Raw genomic sequence first — 20,517 nt, 5'->3', positions numbered from 1 at the left:
TTCTGACCACCGATCTCAAAATATTTTGAGACAGCAGAAGCAAAAACGAAGAATACATAAGATCACTATTGTATGTGCAATGACACCAGTATTGAAACCTGTTTTAATAATTATAGACTGGTAATATTAGAAAGATAACTCTACAAGGGAATGGCATTAGGATTGTACCTTCTACCGTTGATATAGTATATTTAGTTCACGATGTGCGTATATAGCTAATGTATGAGAAAGGGCATTCTGGACAAGACAGTCTGAAACCCGTCACTTATTCAAATTTTACTTCGTTCTTTAAATCCGTGATCATGAAAGCTTATTGATTTTTTACTTCATGTGTGCTGGAACTCACAATTTCTTTTACTTTTCAAAGATTATTGTAGTACCTATATTAATACGGCTGTAAATAAGGAAGACTATCTTTAATTCTGTCATACACATACAGTACATGATTGTTCACCAAATACCCACATAAATATCCACATTCAGGGAGCCAAGATCATCCTCAGTGTACACAGTGTTTGGACAAACACTTCTTTTCATTGTATTTTTATCAATTTGTCCTCATGATATTCCTTGGCATTTTTTGTGGCAATTTGTTTAAGAATTTAAAAAGGAAAAAAAACTTTTTCACAAGCTTTTTTGGTGGCTTTTATTGGAAACACATGCATTTTGTTCAGCTTAAGTGAAAATACTTGCACATAAAAGCCACATCTAGATAACCTTTTATCAAATAACCTTTTTTATCGAAATGCCATAAATCGAACTAGTACACGAAAATAAAATGTTATTGTTTGTATTGCATTTCAGAATTTTCTGTGGAACTGGACAACTCTGGGAAAAGGGTATAAATGTAGTGTTCTTCCTGAAGACTCTACTTTGATGCTCTCATATTTCCCTCAAATCAGAGTTAGGCCTCATGCACTCGAACTTTTGCATTTTTCCGGCTCGCAGGCAACGGGCTGTGTTCCCCTGTTTGCAGCCTGTCTGAGAGGTCCTGTACATAGGTAGTGGCTGCCCCCACCACAAAGACTAGGACCGCAGTTGGCATGTTCCTTGTGCAGTGAGGCATGGTGCACAAAACTAGCCCATATCCAGACATTAAAGTGTCTAATAAAACATCACTTTTATTATTAGCGAATTAAAGAGTCAATTACAAACTATGTTACAGTGTGCTCCAAAGAGAGGGTGCTGCTAAAAACACTGGGGCAGATTTATCTGGTCCTGTCACGATCCCCGACGTGCAGTCTCCGACGAGGATGAAGTCTGGATTCTTCAAGATCGTGCGTCCATATTCCTGCATCTATCGCTTCCCCGTTGAAGTCCGCCGGAGTTCGCCTTCTTCTTCCCGGTGTATGTGAGTGCATTGTCTTGCGACACAATTTGAATTGTAAATCCCACGCTTAGTCCGAATCAGTCGGGTTGTCCGTCAGCCATGCCCCCAATTTGTGTCGCATGCAAGTTGGAGAGGTTGCGCCAAAATCCGATCGTGTGTGCCAAAAACCAAATCGGAAATAGTCGGGAAACCCGATGAAAATGCACGGTGAGTACCCTCAGTAAATGTGCCCCACTGTGCCCCTATTAGTTTATATTATATATATTAGTTTATATCAGCTTATATTTCCAACAAATCTATTCTAATGTCTTAGTCACTGAAGATGGGAACAGTTGCCAGTGAATACCACATATAGGTACTAACAATTATTTATTCTATACTCTTAATTGTAAAAGCGTAGCCCTCTATGCCATCTCAACTGTTGTCACCTAGATAGGACTCAGCACTTTGTGCCGTAATTATTATCATATGAACCTATCTAGCCTATACACCAGTATGTTGGAGTTTGTTAGAGACATCTATGCACCAAAGACAATGACACTAACATTTTGTAATGGTAAGCTAGGGAATAAATCTGATAACTGGCAAACTCTTATCACACATATTAGCGAGACAATCAATATTGTCGTATAAGTGACAGATGAGAGGTGGATCAACACTGCAGATTAAAATACACAAGAATTAGCCCCCAACATAGAAGACATTGTACACCACTGTTCTAGAAAAAACTTGGACACAAAGCAAAACTTAGAATTCTCCAGTCTTAATGCTGCAATGTCATATTTTATATGGGCCTTTTTTCATTTTACAGCAGATTAATTGACATAGAGATAGAGTTGACATGCAGAACCTTTTTTAAATTTAACAATTTTAATCAGTTAAAAATATTAAATATATAAAGATATAATTTTTATTCTTTTTTCTTCTTTGTAAAATATAGACCTACTAATGGTCACTATTTTTTATTCAGACAGTCATATGTTTGGTTATGTGCTTATCGTTTAATATAATTTATTACAATATTTTATATAGGCAGTCCCCGGGTTACGTACAAGATAGGGTTCGGAGGTTTGTTCTTAAGTTGAATTTGTATGTAAGCTGAAACTGTATATTTTATAATTGTAGATCCAGACAAAAAAAGTTTTTGCCCCATTGACTATTGGAGTTTAAACATATTTTGCTGTAATGGGACCAAGAATTATCAATAAAGCTTCATTATAGACACCTTACAGCTCATTATTGCAATCTGGGACTATAGTAAAGCATTCAGAAAGCTTCACCAGAGGTCATAGGGGTCTGTCTGTAACTATGGGTTGTCTTTAAGTTGGGTGTCCTTAAGTAGGCGACCGCCTGTATACTATTTGTCTGTTTGACAAAACCACAAAACATTATACAGTATAAACACAAATTACTTGCATTACATACTAGTTTAGCAAGAATGCATACTGACATCTCCATTACAATAAAAAAGTAGTGTTTCACATGACAGTTGTGCAACAATTTTACTAAAAATTTAACATATTTTTCTAATAAATTATTACTTGTAGAAAAAATAACTTAGGAGGACTATAAAACAGAGTTATAACAGAAGATGCTCCAGTTTTGTTTCATCTTGATCATTCATGATTGCACAGATGAACCTAAATTTTCTGCTTCCTGAAGCGTGCTATAGAATGGTGCCCCCTCCACCCCATCTAGAAGTAATTTATCAGGTTATTTCTTTAGTAAGTGGTTTATCCGTGCAGTTTCTCACACCCGTGCTGACATTGGGTTTGAAGAGTCCTTTTAGGTGTCAAGTTCTGCTTTATAGGAGGTGACTTTCCCCCTGATGCTGTCCCCCATCTTTCTGCAGGTGGTGCTGCAGGCAAGAGGCTCAACTCGCATCAAGGATGTTGCATCCATGCATGATACGTACTGTATTGTCACTAAATAAAACATGATATAAGTTTGTGTATGAAAACCTTTTAGTGTCATAGTTGGCGTCTTTGGATATCAGGTACAAGAACTGACACCTTTTGCAATGCAAGGCATATGCTTTCCATCTCCTTTTCTTTTAGTGCCTGTTATCTAACATCCAGATGCAATTTATCTGGTGTTAACCAGCTCAGGAGACAACATAAATTTTGATCTGAGCTGGAGGAAGTCAGCATACATTTGCTTTTCAGGAGCATTGCTGCTATCGATAGATTTATGGACACTTAGCCCAAGTGTTTCTGTGACGGCATAACCTGCCAAACATGACTTCTCCATCATGAAGACCATAAATCTTCTTCTGTGCACCAAAACCCCAGCTAGGAGTTAGAATTTCTAATACATTACCTCATCTTCTCAGGTGATGGCCAAATGTTACAATTACTTTATTCAGTAAACCCCCAAATATGTTTGGGATTGTGTAAAACCAGTGCTATAGTAACAAAGTACTAACAAGATCCTTCTGCCAAACGAGAGCTAGAATGAGTGATTCCCTTGGTAAAGTCTCTGTTTAGATAACATATTTCCTTTGGCAGAGGCAGTGTTATCCCTCTTTGATATTAATAAAGTATCCAGGGGGAGCAATAACATTGAACTTTTAAAAAGCTGAAATTATCTTATTACGCAAATAGGAACCAGTACCAATCCTTTGTGTATTTCATGTCATTGGAGCATTAGACTTGGTGCAGAGCCCACACACTACTAATCAGAACCTTTATTCCCATAAAGTTGATTGTTCTTAAATGGAAGAAGCATAAAAACGTAGCAGTCACAAGCCAGCTGGCAGGTATGAGCTATTTGGTTCTGCCTCTAGGAGCCTGGATCCATACATCATCATCCGCTGTATATATTCAGAGATATTTATGCTACATTTCAGCATTAAGCAGCTTGGCAGCAAAATAGGAATCAAATCCTTTGGTAGTTTCAGTTAAATGAAGTCAAATCATTTGAGCTTATTGTTGAGGCTGCCTGCCATAAGAGGCGTCTCTGCTTTATACTTTTGAGCATTCTAATAAAGCTTCAGCTAAATTTAGTCACATTAAATCTAGTAATTTATATTAAAATACCCTTTAGGTTTCTTAGAATACCTAAAGATGTTTCTAAAAAAAAAAGCACAAAGCAGGACATTCATACAATTCATTAAAGTAATTAATTAATGTCAACATATCTCATTGATTGGATTGCCTGTTTCAGATGCTTCCTATTTGTTGGGAGTTCCCTCAGTGGTTAGCTGAATGCAGAGGCGTGAGGCTGTAATAGTTGGGATCCGATGGGAACTGTGCTGCCCTATGTAAGGATTGCAAGTGGTTGGCTCTCATAATAGCCTAAACAGCATAAAAACTACTGTGTCTTAGGCTAATAGTGGAGATGAAAGATTACACCACACATAGCTCATGGCTCTGGTGTATTCACAAGTAGCATTCACATTCTATCCTCTGCTACCCTTACTCCGCTCAGTAGTGATTGACAGCTAGTTACTGTGTAAGGCCACATGCACATGACGGTGGGCACGGTGCAAGTTGGGGAACGTGATCTGCTAGTCATAGCCTGTCAGACATTGGTGGGTGAGCATGTCCATAGAAAATTACTACCCACACTGCAAAGATGGCTAAGAATCCACTATAGGCACAAATTTGCGGCGCAGGCAATAAGCTTTCCTATTTAGACTGTAAAAGTTGTCTGCCAAAAAAAAAGCGTCTACCATATTTTTCAGACTATAAGGCGCACAAAAAATCCTCATTCTCATAAATCATAGGTGTGCCTTATAGTCCAGTACGCCTTATATATGAATTGTACTTACAGACAACAGCTGCCATGAACTGTGCACAAGTCTGCCACCTGCTGGTCATTCTTCCCTTTAATCAGGTGCGCCTTATAATCCAGTGTGCCTTATATATTAACCTTGACCAGTGATGGCGAACCTTTTAGAGACTGGGTGCCCAAACTACAACCAAAACCCACTTATTTATTACAAAGTGCCAGCACAGCAAGTTAAATAGTAATTTATTGCTACCTGTTCTACCACAATTTTCAATTGTGAGGACAGCAAAACAGTTGAAAGAAGAAAGGCAAATTTGGACTAATGTTGTAGCATCTTTCCACAGTTCCCCTGTACAGGAAGAAAGGTGAGGCCTAGAGGAGCTGTAAAGATAATCCTCCCCTTTCTACATGTTCTACGGTGCTGAAAGTGTTGCTTTAAAATAGCAGCATTTCTTGAGTCACCTGGAACTGCAGGATGATTCTTTGAGTTCTATGTGGAGTGCTATGTTAATGGATTGGGTGCCCAAAAAGAGGGCTCCGAGTGCTACCTTTGGCACCTGTGCCATATATTCGCCACCACTGACCTAGACGCTTAAGCAGGCATTTATTCATGGTGCGCATTATAATACAGTGCGCCTTATAGTCCTAAAAAATATGGTAGTTCACAGCCCAAATAAAAGTTTGTTTGCATGAGGCCTAACTGCACAAACAGTTCCTTACTTAGTTTTTATAAATTTTTTTATTTAAACATTTTGACATGTGCATAAAATATGTGCCAGATTTTCTGCCGTTTTCCGACCTCCAGTTCTCCACTTAGAAGTGAGTACCCGCCAGCTTCCATTTATCTTTTCACAAAGCTGACTCACCGTCGCCATAAGAAGGTGAATGAAAGTTGTTAGAAGTGTTCACCACATCAGTATACCAGTTTCATAAATGATATTTATTCTTTAATTACTTGCTATACGGCACATTCGCCAGTTTTCTGTCTGACTTTGCACATTCTTTTGTGCAAAGTGCAAACTTGCACGTGTACTATGTACTTGCACATGTATTTAAGAAGTGCCTGTGCATGCGAGCCTTTTGTGTCACATTTGCACAATTTTTTTACGGGACACAAATTTGGTCATTGAAATGGGTGTTCCCCGTGCACAGTCGGACCGTGGCAAATATTTGGCATGCAAAGTCATGTCTAGAAGAAGAAAGAAGTGTATCGCACAGCCCATGTTATAGGTGCACCAACAAAAAGTTGTGCACTCTGTTGGGGCAGTGCAGGGAGCGCCAGATTCATGAAAACCCGCCCTACAATTCATGAATCTGGCGCCCTCTGCACACTACACAGGAAAACTGCACATAGTGTAGTTTGCACTTTTTTGAATAAATGTGCCCAAATATGTTTTACATTTTATTTCTGAACAACTTAAATATTTCTGTACCTTTCCTACAGGGTAAACAAAGCATTTTGCTTCCATCATTTACCGATAAATGAATTTCCTGTGTATGTGATGCTATGTGATGCATATACAGTATGTGCTTTAATAATATAATAATAATTCTTTATTTATATAGCGCACACAGATTACGCAGCGCTGCACAAAGCATGTCAAATTGGTCCCTGTCCCCATGGGGCTCACAATCTAAACAACCTAACAGTATGTTTTTTTTGGAGTGTGGGAGGAAACCGGAGTACCCGGAGGAAACCCACGCAAACACGGAGAGAACATACAAACTCTTTGCAGATGTTGACCTTGGTCGGATTCGAACCTAGGACCCCAGTGCTGCAAGGCAGAAGCGCTACTCACTCAGCCGCCGTGCTTTGTACTATACAGAAAGATGTCCTCTGTTTCTTCTCTCCCCATTGCAATATGAATTAGAATCCATTTGTGCAAACACTCACATGACATCTATGTAGCTTTAGAGCACAGATAAGACTTTTAATGAGTGAATAAATGATATCCTTGAATTCTTTTGTCATCATCTTTTTTAGGTATGTAGCATTCTTGAATTTTCTACTGTGCTATTTTTTTTTGAGTGTGTAAACAACTGTTGTGGTCCAGAACTTACAACAGAAAACAAAATGTATCTGTTACATAAATGAAATACAACCTATTTAGCTGGTTTATGATGTCTTTTGTGGGTAACATGTTCCTCTGGCCATAACCTGCAGATGTTCTGTATCAATGTTCTCAGGAATTTTGATTAACATGAAGCTTGGCTCCTGGCCTAAAATCCCTGGCTTTGGCAATGTTTGGCAAACCATCTTGAGGTTTAATTCCTCAGATCTCAATTGTGTGCATTTTGTTTTGTTAGTTTTACATGCTACACTGATTTTCTTCAAGTAAACAACTAAATCTTTTACCACCATCCAGTGAATCTGTTATCATTATGCTTAGAAGATTCCACAGATTATAAGTACCTATAGAGCTCATTTCACCCAAAGAGGATAAAACATTACCAATTTGGTCTCCATTATGTTTACACAGTGCAGTCCTGCAACTGTACCAATTCCATGAATACTCTATTGGCCATTTTTGGCCACTGCGTAACCTTGTCATGGTTGTATTTCCACTGCCTCAGTTACTTTTTTTTTTACTGTACTATAAAGCATTGCAGATTTCACTTTACTATACAAAGGGCAAACGCAAAACAGTTTTTTTTTAAAAACATCATGTTTCACCATGAAGTTCAACCACTGATTTCAGTACAGCTGACATGGGTTAAAATCTTTGCATTACATAGACTGAAAGCCATAACAAAATCATGTTATTGTTTAGCTACAAAGCCCACCCAATTTCCTGCCACAATTCCAAATGTTAAAATTTCTTTTCCAGTGTAAATTTCTTGTTACTCGAAATAACCCAAAAAATAAAATAAAGAAGAAATAAAAAAAATACATCTTAGTGACCATTGCATGGAGAGACTATAGTTGTTTGCTGTAATTTTCCCAGTTACTCATTTTTTTAATGTTGCAGTTTTCTTTCAATTCGAAAACCACAGCTGAGCCTCACAGTGAAATTCATATGGATCGACTCTATTGGGGTCTTTTTTGTACAGAGCCATACTATAGCTTTTATCCTACAAATGTGTTGCATCATGCGCCATTGTAGATAACACAGAGGTATTATTTCCAAGAAGCTTTTCATTGAAGGGGTTTGCCAGTGATGTTAACACAATAAAGATAATTACAGGCAGTCCCCGGGTTACGTACAAGATAGGGTCCGGAGGTTTGTTCTTAAGTTGAATTTGTATGTAAGTCGAAACTGTATATTTTATAATTGTAGATCCAGATAAAAAAAATTTTGGCCCCAGTGACAATTGGAGTTTAATCATTTGTGATGGGACCAAGGATTATCAATAAATCTTCATTACAGACACTTTACAGCTGATCATTGTAGTCTGGGACTATAGAAAAGCATTCATAAAGCTTCACCAGAGGTCAGAGGGGTCCGTCTGTAACTATGGGTTGTATGTAAGTCGGGTGTCCTTAAGTAGGGGACCGCCTGTATTAACCCCCTTACTTTACAATTTTACTCTTTATTATTGCTGTTTTAGCTCCTATCACTCAGTGATGGTCAGTGTAATATTCCAGAGTTTGGGCGGGGACTCTCTAAGCAGACACTTCTTGGTTCCTGTGTGCTAACCATCTGGATAGATTATCAGGGTCCAGGTTTATCTACACTTTTATTTTGCTTCTGAACATTCACTAGTCGTCTTGGAATGCAGGGCGGAGGGACGTTGCAGAGACACTGCATGAGAAAAGCCTACCCTGCCGGACCCTGAACCAGAATATTAACGGTCGGATCCCGGGCCAACATGAAATTGTTTACAGGACTGATAGAGACAGATTGAAATTATATTTGTGAAATTGTGTATTTTTGTTTATAACAATGAATTAGAGAGTGTGTTATTTTGTTATCTTGAGTATATTTAAGAAACTTGTCTTTGTGGATTTTTCCTTTAAAGGAAGAATAGGTGAACATAAACACAAAGCACATAAATGATCCATCAAAGTATGTAACACAACCCATGAAGTCCATGCTGTAATCTTTGTCCATTAATGTCCATGTTCCAGAAACTTAGTTTTAAAGCAAAAATATGACCCTTGTGTTGCTGATTGCCTGAATATATTTAGCAATACAATTATATAGGGAACTGTTTGGCAGCTTATAGAAACAGAATTCCCTTATCTAATGTAATATTAGTTGTGCTATACCTAAATGTGATATGCATAAGTAACATACACGACAGATTACAATTATTTACTCAACACAGTATCATGTCATTTTCCATGGAAACAAGAATATGATATGGGATTTTTAATCTGTGTGCCTTACAAGCATCTGGAATATTTTAGGTAGCATATCATAACAATGACAAGTATTAGAATCCACATCTGGAAGTAGCATTTGGGGGAAAAAATTCTAGTTTCATGCATTTATGCGCACTAGATATTGTATGATAGTGGTGGTTAAATCCTATAGTAACAGGTACCACATATTATATTATATATGTATGTATCATACATTGATTTTCATAACAGATCCATGTGCTTTATATTCTGCATTATAGAGAAGATGCCAGGAAGTGTTTAGAAGTTAAAATTGAATATTTAAGATTTTTTTTTCTTACAACTCAATCAGTCTTTAACTTAAAATCTAAAACTGTTCCATTAAATACAGCCAATAAAATCCATTGCACACAGTAATGTCAGTAATATCTTACATCATACTACAAGTACTGTAATGCAAATAACAGTTTTCATTCCCGTCCTCCCTCCCTACATTCCATCCCCCAGCCTACTATGCAGGGGCGGATTAAGACTGCCATGGGCCCTGGGCTGTATGAATATCATAGCCCCTACAAGTATGGAATCCGCTTCCTACATATGGTACTAGAATCAATCTTCTTGGAGAATGAAGAATATTTCCTTTCTGCCAGCTTTTAATCTGTGGTTTCAGGTCCTTTGGAGGGCCTTCAAAACTCTTGAAATGGGAGTATTGAGAGTATAAACACATGTACAAGAACTTCATGGGTGAATGGCCATCTCAGTATAAATTTTGATGGTTGGTTTTGGTGTCTGTGGGTTCCCTAGAAGGCTTGGGCGCTGGGCGTCCACCTAAACCGCCTTTATTATAATTTACTTCTGCTACCATGCCATTCTCAAATGGTCCATAGGTCCAGACTTCCATTACCAATCCGTAATTTTCTAAAGTTAGAATGGCATGCAGAAGCTCTTGCCACCACAAACTCAGATGTTCAATCCACCTTTTATGTTGCTTCTCAGAATTCTCTATCCATGTATTATTTATAATTTCTGTAATAATTTAGAGTTCAATCATTTTTTATCCCTGGAGCTCAAAATCCTATTTACTTATTTTAAACATTTACATATTAGAGGAATTTATAGTCAAGAAATGTAGAAAACCCGTTCAAATATTTGGATAACATACATCATGTAAAAGTCGCCCCAGTGCTGACCACTGACCTCCATTCTGCTCTCACCACAGGTAAAATTAATATTCTTAAAAGTGCCCATAGGAAGTACTTTCTATGTATGGAAATGCAAACACATCGTAAACCTCTGCTTTAATGGTCTCACTGCTTTTAATCTCAGAAACTTGTCTGGAAAACCCAAAGACAAATGCGGAGAAGTGAGCCACACGTGGAAGCCTTTAGCGTAGTACAGCTACACTGAGAGGTCACAAGTCCTCTGATTGCAAACAGCCTGCACAGCTCAGTATGATGGCTGGAAAACAAGCTGCTACTCATCAAGATAAATTGTTTCTGGGCCAAGCCATTTTCACAACCCTGACAATGTCTGAGAATTTGATCACTTCTCCATGTGGCTCTGCAGGACTTAGTAATGATAAATAGAAAAAAAAATAGACAGGCATTAAATTTTTCTTAATTTTATCTAAGGAAACATCTGCAATGTCTCAACAATAGAGACAAATGCTCAGAAGGATATGTTCCTGATAATATCTACCTTATAAGGTATTCGGCAGCTCCGTTCTACCTCCAGCAGCGACCAGAAATAACAATCTGAATATAATATCCCAACTTGTTACAACTCAGATATTTAGCTCCCTCCTCAGTGACCCATTCAAGCCCCATTCAAGCCCCATCTACCATCCTCTTCTAAGATACATGAAATATGCGAACACTAACAGATAACGTTTGCTTGTTTTTCAGGTGATGCACATTTACATGGGATGGTTATCGGGAATAATTGTTCATTGTAATAGTAATTTCTAAGGATTTGCCTAGTTTTTGACATGTTATACACCCTTATGTTTAAAATTTTGCCCAGACTGTTCCTTTACAGATTTACTACAGGAGAATGAAGGACTGAAAGTGCAAATCATGTTTTATATTTTTCTTTTATAGATCACTATATGCAGATTCTGGTATGTGAGCATGAATGTGTAAGAGATCTCTCTACACGGCCGGGGCGTTTGTCACCCATTGAGAACTTCCTCCCTTTGCACTATGATTTTCTGCAGTTCAGCTACTATAGAGGTAATGTGGATCATATGTAGAGCTGTAAGCTGATATCATGTCGCTAAGGAATGGCTTGACCTGTGATAATGTGTGCCGCTCTGTGATGGAAGGGTTTGTTTTACATGCTTGGTAATCACATATAGAGAAAACTCCCTTCCATTGCTCAGTAAGGCTTTATTACTGAAGATTTTGACTAGCCAATAAGATAGAAATGTATTGTGTAACTTAGATAAACAAAAACATTGCTATATAATAAAGAACATGAGTCATGCAATGGTCTAACATACTGTTAACCTTAATGTACACATATATAAACATATCCGGAGCTGTCCCAAATATGGAGATTGAAATCTACACCTGCGATAGGCTGGAAATATAACTTGCATCATTTTCAGTGATATAAAGTAATATTCTTACTTTATATAGGTAAATTCCACTTAATAGCTTGATATGTTGTAGCCTACTAGTCGAATCCATACAGAACACTCTTGACTCTTGACTACAGTTTCCAGCATTGCATAAAGATGTTTTAGACTTATTATTCCTCATCAGCACAGGAGACCATAAAAACCATGGCTTCATGCAGTATAAATGGAAACAGGCTGAACTACCTCATTTCATATAATAGTGGTACAATAGACACCATTATCCTGCTGCTTACTTAATATGATGAGACAGGGGAGAACAATGAAAGTAAAGGGCTCTGATGCAAGAGGTGTGTATGGCCCACTATGACATTTAATGCACTTGTATATCAATCACAGACATATCACACAAGAATAGCACACATTAGATGACATTTAATGCACTTGTATATCAATCACAGACATATCACACAAGAATAGCACACATTAGACATACACATCAAATTCATATCGCCAACATTATACTGTATCATAAACACTACACACACATCATAAATATCGATTCACACTATAATGCTTTTGGGAAGAACACCCTTCCCTCCTAGACCCTTCGCAATCCACAGACTCCACTGGTTATATGTTTGACCCAGATAATATATACAGCCTATGAGACTTTGGTGATATGAATACTCAGGGTCGGCTCCAGGTTTCAGTAGGCCCCTGGGCAACAGAGCTTCAGTGGGCCCCTTTGCAGTGAACTCAGGTGGCGGCATTTAGATACTAATACAATCTCCTGTTCCCTAAAATATTCTCTAGTTTTTCATCACAAACACCCCCCTCACGATTATTTTTTATAAAGCCCCCTATGGATTCATTAGATACAGCCCCCCTCATCCCCATGGATTCCTTATGTACAGCCTAATGTGGAAGTAGCTTTGGGCCCGGCACTTGCCTAGATACACCCAGTGCTGGTGCAAGCCATGTGAATATTAATACTTGATTTGTGTAATTTTATCTTTATCGTGTCTTTCTCTACTTTAATTTTATAATATTTTAAGAACCAAAGAGGATTAGAATCCAGGTTAGCATGTGAGTTTATAAATGACAATCTAATGCTCATGGATGATTGTGTTCGGTAGCAAGAAAGTCCTAGTAACACTTCAAATGTTTTTTACATGACCAATCAGTTGGAGATCACGTGAAAGCTCTGGAATGTGCTAAGTCCTACTTACTCTTCCATCCTAATGATATGGATGTGTCGGAAAATGTCAGCTTTTATGAAAGCTTTGTAAGTGACTATATGGATCCAGCTGATGTCAGACCTAGAAAGGTGAGGTCCTTGTGGTTTTGCCATTTTACTCAATGTACATTTTCTTAAAGATAAAAAGTGCTCATGATGACTTATATTGATATAACAGATATTGCTGAAATCAGTTTGCTACACAGCAAAGTCAGGAAGTTAGCAATGTATCAACAAGAGATATAACAATTGCTGTTAGCAGCTTAGTGGTGTATCCGTCTCACATGTTACATGGTCCTACTCCAATTTCTATTTTTCACTGATATCAATAAAACATTTGTGATGCTGGAAGGTGACCATGCGAGCCATGAGCATTTCAAATCCTGTAAAGAACACCAGGGGGCTTGCGGTTCACCCTTCATGAAGGGCAGATGTGTGGTCTCCTATCTGATAGGGTGAAGGAGTGTGTAGTGATTTTCCCACCAATAGAGTGCCCTGGGTAGGCAGAAACCCTGAACTTTAGATATTTAATGCATGCATGCCATACTCAGATTGAGTAGGTGCAGTGAAATATAGGAGGGGGGATTTATAAATTTGGTGGTATAATTTTCAGTTTGATTTAAGTTTGAGGCACAAGTGATTCATGATTTGATGCACGAACAAAAAAGATTAGAACTATCTTTCCATTCATGAACGTGAACTAGAACTCCATAGACCAGCTTTTAGCTGCTCTTCTTTTGCGCCAAATATTGCACCACAAAACCTCTGAAAAATAGCGCCCGAAAAGTGTCACAAGGGTGCCACAATTTTGTGGCAAAAAACAGAACAAGTCATGACTGTCGGAAAACCACCAAAATTGTGGTGCCAACAATTTTTAAATAAGGCGTAAGAGGGAAAAAAAATTAGGGCAGCTTTCCATTTGAAACCTTTCCGTCGATAATAAATGCCCCAGAATTTCTCCACTACCAACCAACAGAGAGTTTTGATGGCTCGTAAAATAGAGGAAGGAGGTTGTCTGTGATGTAGAACCAAGAGAATGCAGTGCCCTGTACAGTGCCCATTACATCAGATGTTCACTTTGCACTTCAATGGAGATTTCACTTCCACTAAGTGCCAGGCACCCGTTGAATTACAATACTTGTTTAGATATGTTAATGATGTAAAATGGTCATTCTGCTTCATTTTGGGTTATTGGCTTTTACAGGAAGCAGAAGAATTTGTAAGACGTCACAGACTAGAATCTGAGATCCTCCACTCTGCGGCTGATGGTTTGGGTTTTGCCTACAATGAGCCAGTGAGTAGCAATAAAAATGTAGTTTCTCTACAAAACCTCAAATATCAACGAGGTCATTTATCTTTATTCTCAACATTTGTGCCTGTCTTTTTTTGTTTTGATTTTTCTTAGAGGCTGATACATTAGGCAGTTAAGTTTATGGGTTTTTTGCAACTTTTTCGTTGTCACACAAAAGTCAAAAACTGTTCTGCAAACGCTTCTAAACTTTTGCTATCACCTGCTTGCGACTGGAGTTTATTTGCACTAAATTACAAATTTTTACTGTGATTTGCGCCACACTTGTGGCTTTTTTTATGCCACATGTGGATTTTAAAAATGTACCAGGTGCAACACTGAAAAATTTTGGTGAGTGTCAAAGTTGCAAATTTTGGTGCAAATAAAAATAAATCCTTGACCAGCTAATGGAGCGTTTATTAACGCAGCACGCCCTGATGGGGAATTCAAAAATAAGATTTTTAAGACTTAATAATCTTATAAGATTTTTAAGACTAAATATTCTTTCTTTATGCACACAATTTGTACAGCATTTTTATTCTATTGTGGTGTTATTTTTATTTTATAATATTTTTAAAAAAAGGGTAAGTTTTTTTGGTGTTTTAAAAGTAACACACCAAATTCTAAAAAATTACAAAAACGCAGTGTGAACATCTGTTGACCACAACAAAAACTGTTAAAGGTAATCTGTAATTTTATTTAAAACCCCTAAACCACAAGCACACCACTGGTCGCCAGGTACTGGAGTTTACTGAGGGAAATGCGGCAGAAGTCTGGTAATTTGAAGCCTCATTGCTAACTGGTGTATGCACATTGTGCCAACCCCCGCAGACTACTGAGGCCACATTCACATGTATTGCATTTTCAAACATAATTTAAAGGCTGCTGGGAGTATCTTGATTGATCGCATTTCATTAACACTGTGATTACATAACATTACCATTGGATTAAATGCATTGTTAACTTAATTTTATCACAATGTAAACACAATGGGACACAGGTATCTAATTTTTGGCTTGGCTTTTTCATCCTTATTTGAGACTTTTTGTGGTACATTTGCAAGTTTTTTGCTCCTTAAACAGTATCCTTTCAAAGTTCTCCAAGGTCAAATTTTCTGAGGATTATCTCCCGATTCCAGATGTGAAAGTTGTGCCATTTTAAAAAGCCGCAAAAGAAGTCATTTGACTGCACCTGCCCCCAACCACATAGCTAAGAGCTGCTTGCGACTTTTTGGAGATCTTTTTTTGCAACCTTTTGTTTTAAAAAAGTCACAAATTAACTAAAGACCTTAATTCCACATGACTTTGTAGGGAAAAACCACTAAAATACATTTGACCAACAGAAAAGCCAAACAAAAAAGGCAGGTACACAAAGCCAGACTTAAGGAAAACCTGCCATGTAACTTGACCCACCCAAAATAAATACTTTTTTAAAAACTATGATTAAAGTATTGCCCTTATCCTTAAAGAGTTCCTTTCCATGGCAGCAATGTTAAAAAATCAGTTTGTAAACTGATGTCTTCTAAGGTCCTGTTACATTTACAATGTCTAACCCATGTATGTATATGATCACATGAAATCACAACATGCCTCAGTAGAGAAGAGGGAAGTCCATGGAGGTAAATGTAACTGGTTAAAGGACCTCATGGGACATGGGGAGGTGTAGATGGGGGGGGGCATGGTGGCTCAGTGGTCAGCAGCACTGCCTTGCACTGAGGTCCTGGGTTCAAGTCCCATTCAGGTCAACATCAGCAAAGAGTTTGTATGTTCTCTCCGTGTTTGCATGGGTTTCCTATGGGTCCTCCAGTTTCCACCCACACTCCAAAACATACTGGTAGGTTGATTATATTGTGAGCCCCATGAGGACTGGGACTGATTTGGAAAGTTTTGTGTAGGAACCTATCACTAGCTGTATTTGTCAAAATGTTGTGACAGGTTCTCTCTAAGATACATGTGCTGCAATGTGTTTGTGTTAATGGCATGTAAACACAATTGTAACACTATGTAAACAAAATGCAATGCAATTAGGCCAAGCTCCTCCTTGCAACCTTTGAATTGTGTTTGAAAACACAATACAAAAGTAACTTGTTCACAGGTAACCTCAGGCTGCATTCACACATAGCGTTTGTATAAGGCAGTCACATCCACAGCATTAGTTCTATCATCCCACAATTTTCTACCACCACCAAGAATAAAAGTCACTGCTTTAAAATTCTTAAATCATTACCTTGCTGCGACAAATGCTTTATACTCTCTCCTCTGAGGCATGATTGATGGGCCCCTTTAACAACTTAATGAAAACAGTTTTCTTTTAACTTGAATTGAAGTACTAATTCTTTCCTCCCCCTCTGTAATATCTGTGATATGAGCCCACTTGTAGAGTGAGATATCATGGCTCATTTGACAGAAGCATTGCTCAAAGCATATGTGTACTCAAATCTATCTGCAGAATAAATTCCTATAAAGAGCTCTGAAATGCTTTCATCTTTAAAGAATGTAGGTGAAGACGAGGCCTCTCCACACCAATGCATGATTTAGCTCAATAGTTCAAGTCTGCGGTGTCTAACGGAGCAGAACGTATTGTAATAAGGCAGCCTTTCCCTACCTCATTCCGCAGATTTCCCTATGAGCAGTGCGGAGTGGACATTAATGCAGCGTGAAAACCAAGATTTACAGAAACTAATTCATAGATATTGTCAGTAAGCTACAATCTGCTCTGTCAGAGATGTATTCACTCTGCAATTACTTTGGAGCTCTTGTTTCTACAGGCAGGGATACAAACATTATTATATAGATTGCTGTCTGCACAAGATAATAGATTATACACTGGCTCTTATCAGGGGTGTACCAAGCCTTTCTGCTGCCTGAGGCGAGCTATAGAGAGACGCCCCCCCCCCATATATGTAATATATGAGGGACAAAATGTGTCAGGACCAGATCCATTATATTGGTTTGGTGTGAAAATAAAGCAACGCAAAATGCAATACAGCATTTACAGTATAAAATGCATACAGCATACCGCCATGTAGTATAAAATGTATACAGCATACCGCCATGTAGTATAAAATGCATACAGCATACCGCCATGTAGTATAAAGTGCATACAGCATACTGCCATGTAGTATAAGATGGATACAGTGTGCCGCCATGAAGTATAGAATAGATACAGCGTACCACCATGTAGTATAAAATGCATACAGCATACCATCATGTAGAATAAAATGCATACAGCGTGCCGCCATGTAGAATAAGATAGATACAGCATACCATCATGTAGTATAAAATGCATACAGAGTACTGCCATGTAGCATAAAATGCATACAGCGTACAGCCATGAAGTATAAAATAGATACAGAATACTGCCATGTTGCATAAAATTCATACAGCATAGAGCCATGTAGTATAAAATAGATATAGAGTACTGGCATGTAGTATAAAATGCATACAGCCTGCCGCCATGTAGTATAAAATGCATACAGCATAGCGCCATGTAGTATAAAATGCATACAGCATACCACCATGTAGTATAAAATGCATACAGCGTGCAGCCATGTAGTATAAAATGCATACAGTGTGCCGTCATGTAGTATAAAATGCATATAGCATGCCGTCATGTAGTATAAAATGCATATAGCATACCACCATGTAGTATAAAATGCATACAGAGCACCGCCATGTAGTATAAAATGCATACAGCGTGCAGCTTTGTAGTATAAAATACATACAGCGTGCAGCTGTGTAGTATCAAATGTACTGCCGTGTATTATAAGATATATACACCATACCCCGTAACCCCATGTAGTACAAGATAGATGCAGTGTACCACCATGTACTATAAAATAGGTCCCCCATAAGTTTGTGTGAATTCAGCCTTAGGCTACATTCACAGGATGCTGTGCCTGCCGCACTGTAGCACGGAGGGCCCACAACAGAGCCCGGGAGAGGAGGAGGGGGTGAGCGCTGCTCGCCCCGGCCCCTCTCCATAGTGATGTATGTCAGCAGAAGGCAAAGTTGATAGCTAGAAAACACGGTATATGCGATTTCCACCCTACCTGCAAAATAAATTAGGTGTGATGTATTACACAATTTTTGTTTTGGGGTAATTGATATGTTGCAAATCCTTTAAAAATAGTATCCTGTTATAACGTATTGTAGACACACATAAGCAAAGACCTGTGTAAATTATGTTAACATATGTTATAATTTCATGCAGGACTTTTGGGTCACTGGTGGAGCACGGCAAGATGAAAACCGGTAAGTTCAATATAGAAATATTACATATTTCTGCATATTTGTGTTTTTGCAATTTTTTATCATAAACTGAAAATCTAGAAAATAGTGACAGATGCTAAAGAGGAATTTCCAACTCCGTAAGTTATGTCATCTCAATGATAAATTTTGTCAATTTTTAAAGGGATAGATGACAGTCCTTTCGATCGCCATTTTTTTAAGGGGTTATTTATCATGAGATAGATTTCTTGCAACATTTTTTAGAAGCTCTGCTTCCGATTTATAAAAGTGGCTTTGGCTAAATAATGCTTATGATGCTTATTCTAAAATAAAAGTTGCTAAAAAGTTTTGAGTGCATCAGGTTTTTATTTAGATATTCCAGGGGGAGGACTGCATTGGTATTGCAACGTTTTTAACAATTGAACCTTTTAAATAATTGCACTTCCTAAATCCAGCCTTGTGGCCTTGCACATTGTGCAGATTAATCAGTCATTCTGTTGGCTAGTGCACAGCCAAAGCAAGGCCAGATTCATGAACTGTGACATTTTAAAAAGTCACATAAAACGTCACAAAGCCATTCTAGCTTGCTAGTAGTGTAAGTGAAAGTTCCAGTTCTTAGAGTTCCAAGAGTCCCAAAGCTCCGCATAGAAGTAAAACACTGCTACCAGATTTGTTAAAAGCCACAATGATAACTCTGATGGCCAGCTGACCAAAGACAGATTTTAAAGGCCTGTCTATGGGTCGCCTGCATGCCTCTATTCATCCTTTCTTTTTAGCCATTTCTTCATACAGCTATGATATTATTATACACAATAGCAGCTTTTTTCTTGGGTGGATCAGCCATGAACAGTGGGAGTATCGTAGAATACCAACCCACTTTGTGTATAGAGTATTATAAGACCTCAACAGATGAGTGTCCTGGGAATTGGAGGAACCAGGCCAGAAAGTAAAAATGACTTTACTTCTTATTGTGTAATATGTTTCAGAATTCCATCTGGATCGGAATTAATGGATGTCACTGGGCTCCTATCAGGGAAAAAGGCTGTTCAGAGGATTGACAGAGAGCTGAGAGAAGGTATGTGATATTGCCTATGGTCAGCTTCCCTGAAAATATGACACTCCCCCAAAATAAGACCTAGTGCAATTTTTTTCAAGCTTAGAAATATAAAGCCTCCCCTGAAAATAAGACCTTGCGGCGGTCATTACTACATCTGTGTGCACTACACAAATAAAATAATTATTATTATTCAGAGTTTGGCTGATAATTCTGATGTATGTGGTGAAGTGACTATAGTATTGTAAAAATTCTGATGTAAATACTTTTGTGTGAAAAACGTATTTACCGCAACTAACTCTTAAACTGTCCCTCCCTGTTGAATTCACAGCTTTGCCATTTTAAGGGTAGAACCCGCAATTGGTACAGGTACCGATCTTGAGTGTTACTGGTGTGGGTGGTCATTACCTGAACTTGTACCAAACTTTCAGGTTTAACTTAGATGGGTCCACACAACGTACGTATAGGAATTAGGGAGAAAGACATCAAAAGAATATAGCAGTGGTGTGCTGCTTCGACATCTCTTCATTCATTTGCATGAAACAGCTTGAGATAATGGTGCTGGCAGTCCTCCCTGAAGTAAAAGGGGTGTTGGCTACGCTTTGGCACCATCACTCCATTCATGTGGTAAATGTATAGAAACCCCACTCTGATTGCTGGTGTCAATGCCCTGGCAATCAAACATATCTCCGGAGAGACTGCACAGGATCGGGACAAGGTGGGCAGACATCCGGTGCTGGGATTTCAGTGACTATTTCCTCCTGTGGACGGCACATGAGCG

At 38.3% G+C, this 20,517-nt stretch overlaps 1 protein-coding gene across 1 annotated transcript in view; it reads left to right on the top strand.

Moving 5' to 3' along the window:
• P3H2 (prolyl 3-hydroxylase 2) overlaps positions 1–20,517 on the top strand; it is a 110,951-nt gene that overhangs the window by 74,550 nt on the left and 15,884 nt on the right. The window contains exons 4-8 of the mRNA XM_072142577.1: positions 11,447–11,578; positions 13,113–13,255; positions 14,370–14,459; positions 18,666–18,706; positions 19,669–19,757. Coding sequence (XP_071998678.1) covers positions 11,447–11,578; positions 13,113–13,255; positions 14,370–14,459; positions 18,666–18,706; positions 19,669–19,757 — 495 coding nt within the window. The remainder of the gene's footprint in view (positions 1–11,446; positions 11,579–13,112; positions 13,256–14,369; positions 14,460–18,665; positions 18,707–19,668; positions 19,758–20,517) is intronic.

Source organism: Engystomops pustulosus, chromosome 3, assembly GCF_040894005.1.
Source record: "Engystomops pustulosus chromosome 3, aEngPut4.maternal, whole genome shotgun sequence".
In the NCBI taxonomy this organism is placed as follows: Eukaryota; Metazoa; Chordata; class Amphibia; order Anura; family Leptodactylidae; genus Engystomops; species Engystomops pustulosus.
The sequence above is the reverse complement of the archived record's forward strand: the minus strand, read 5'-3'. Positions and strand labels throughout refer to the sequence as shown.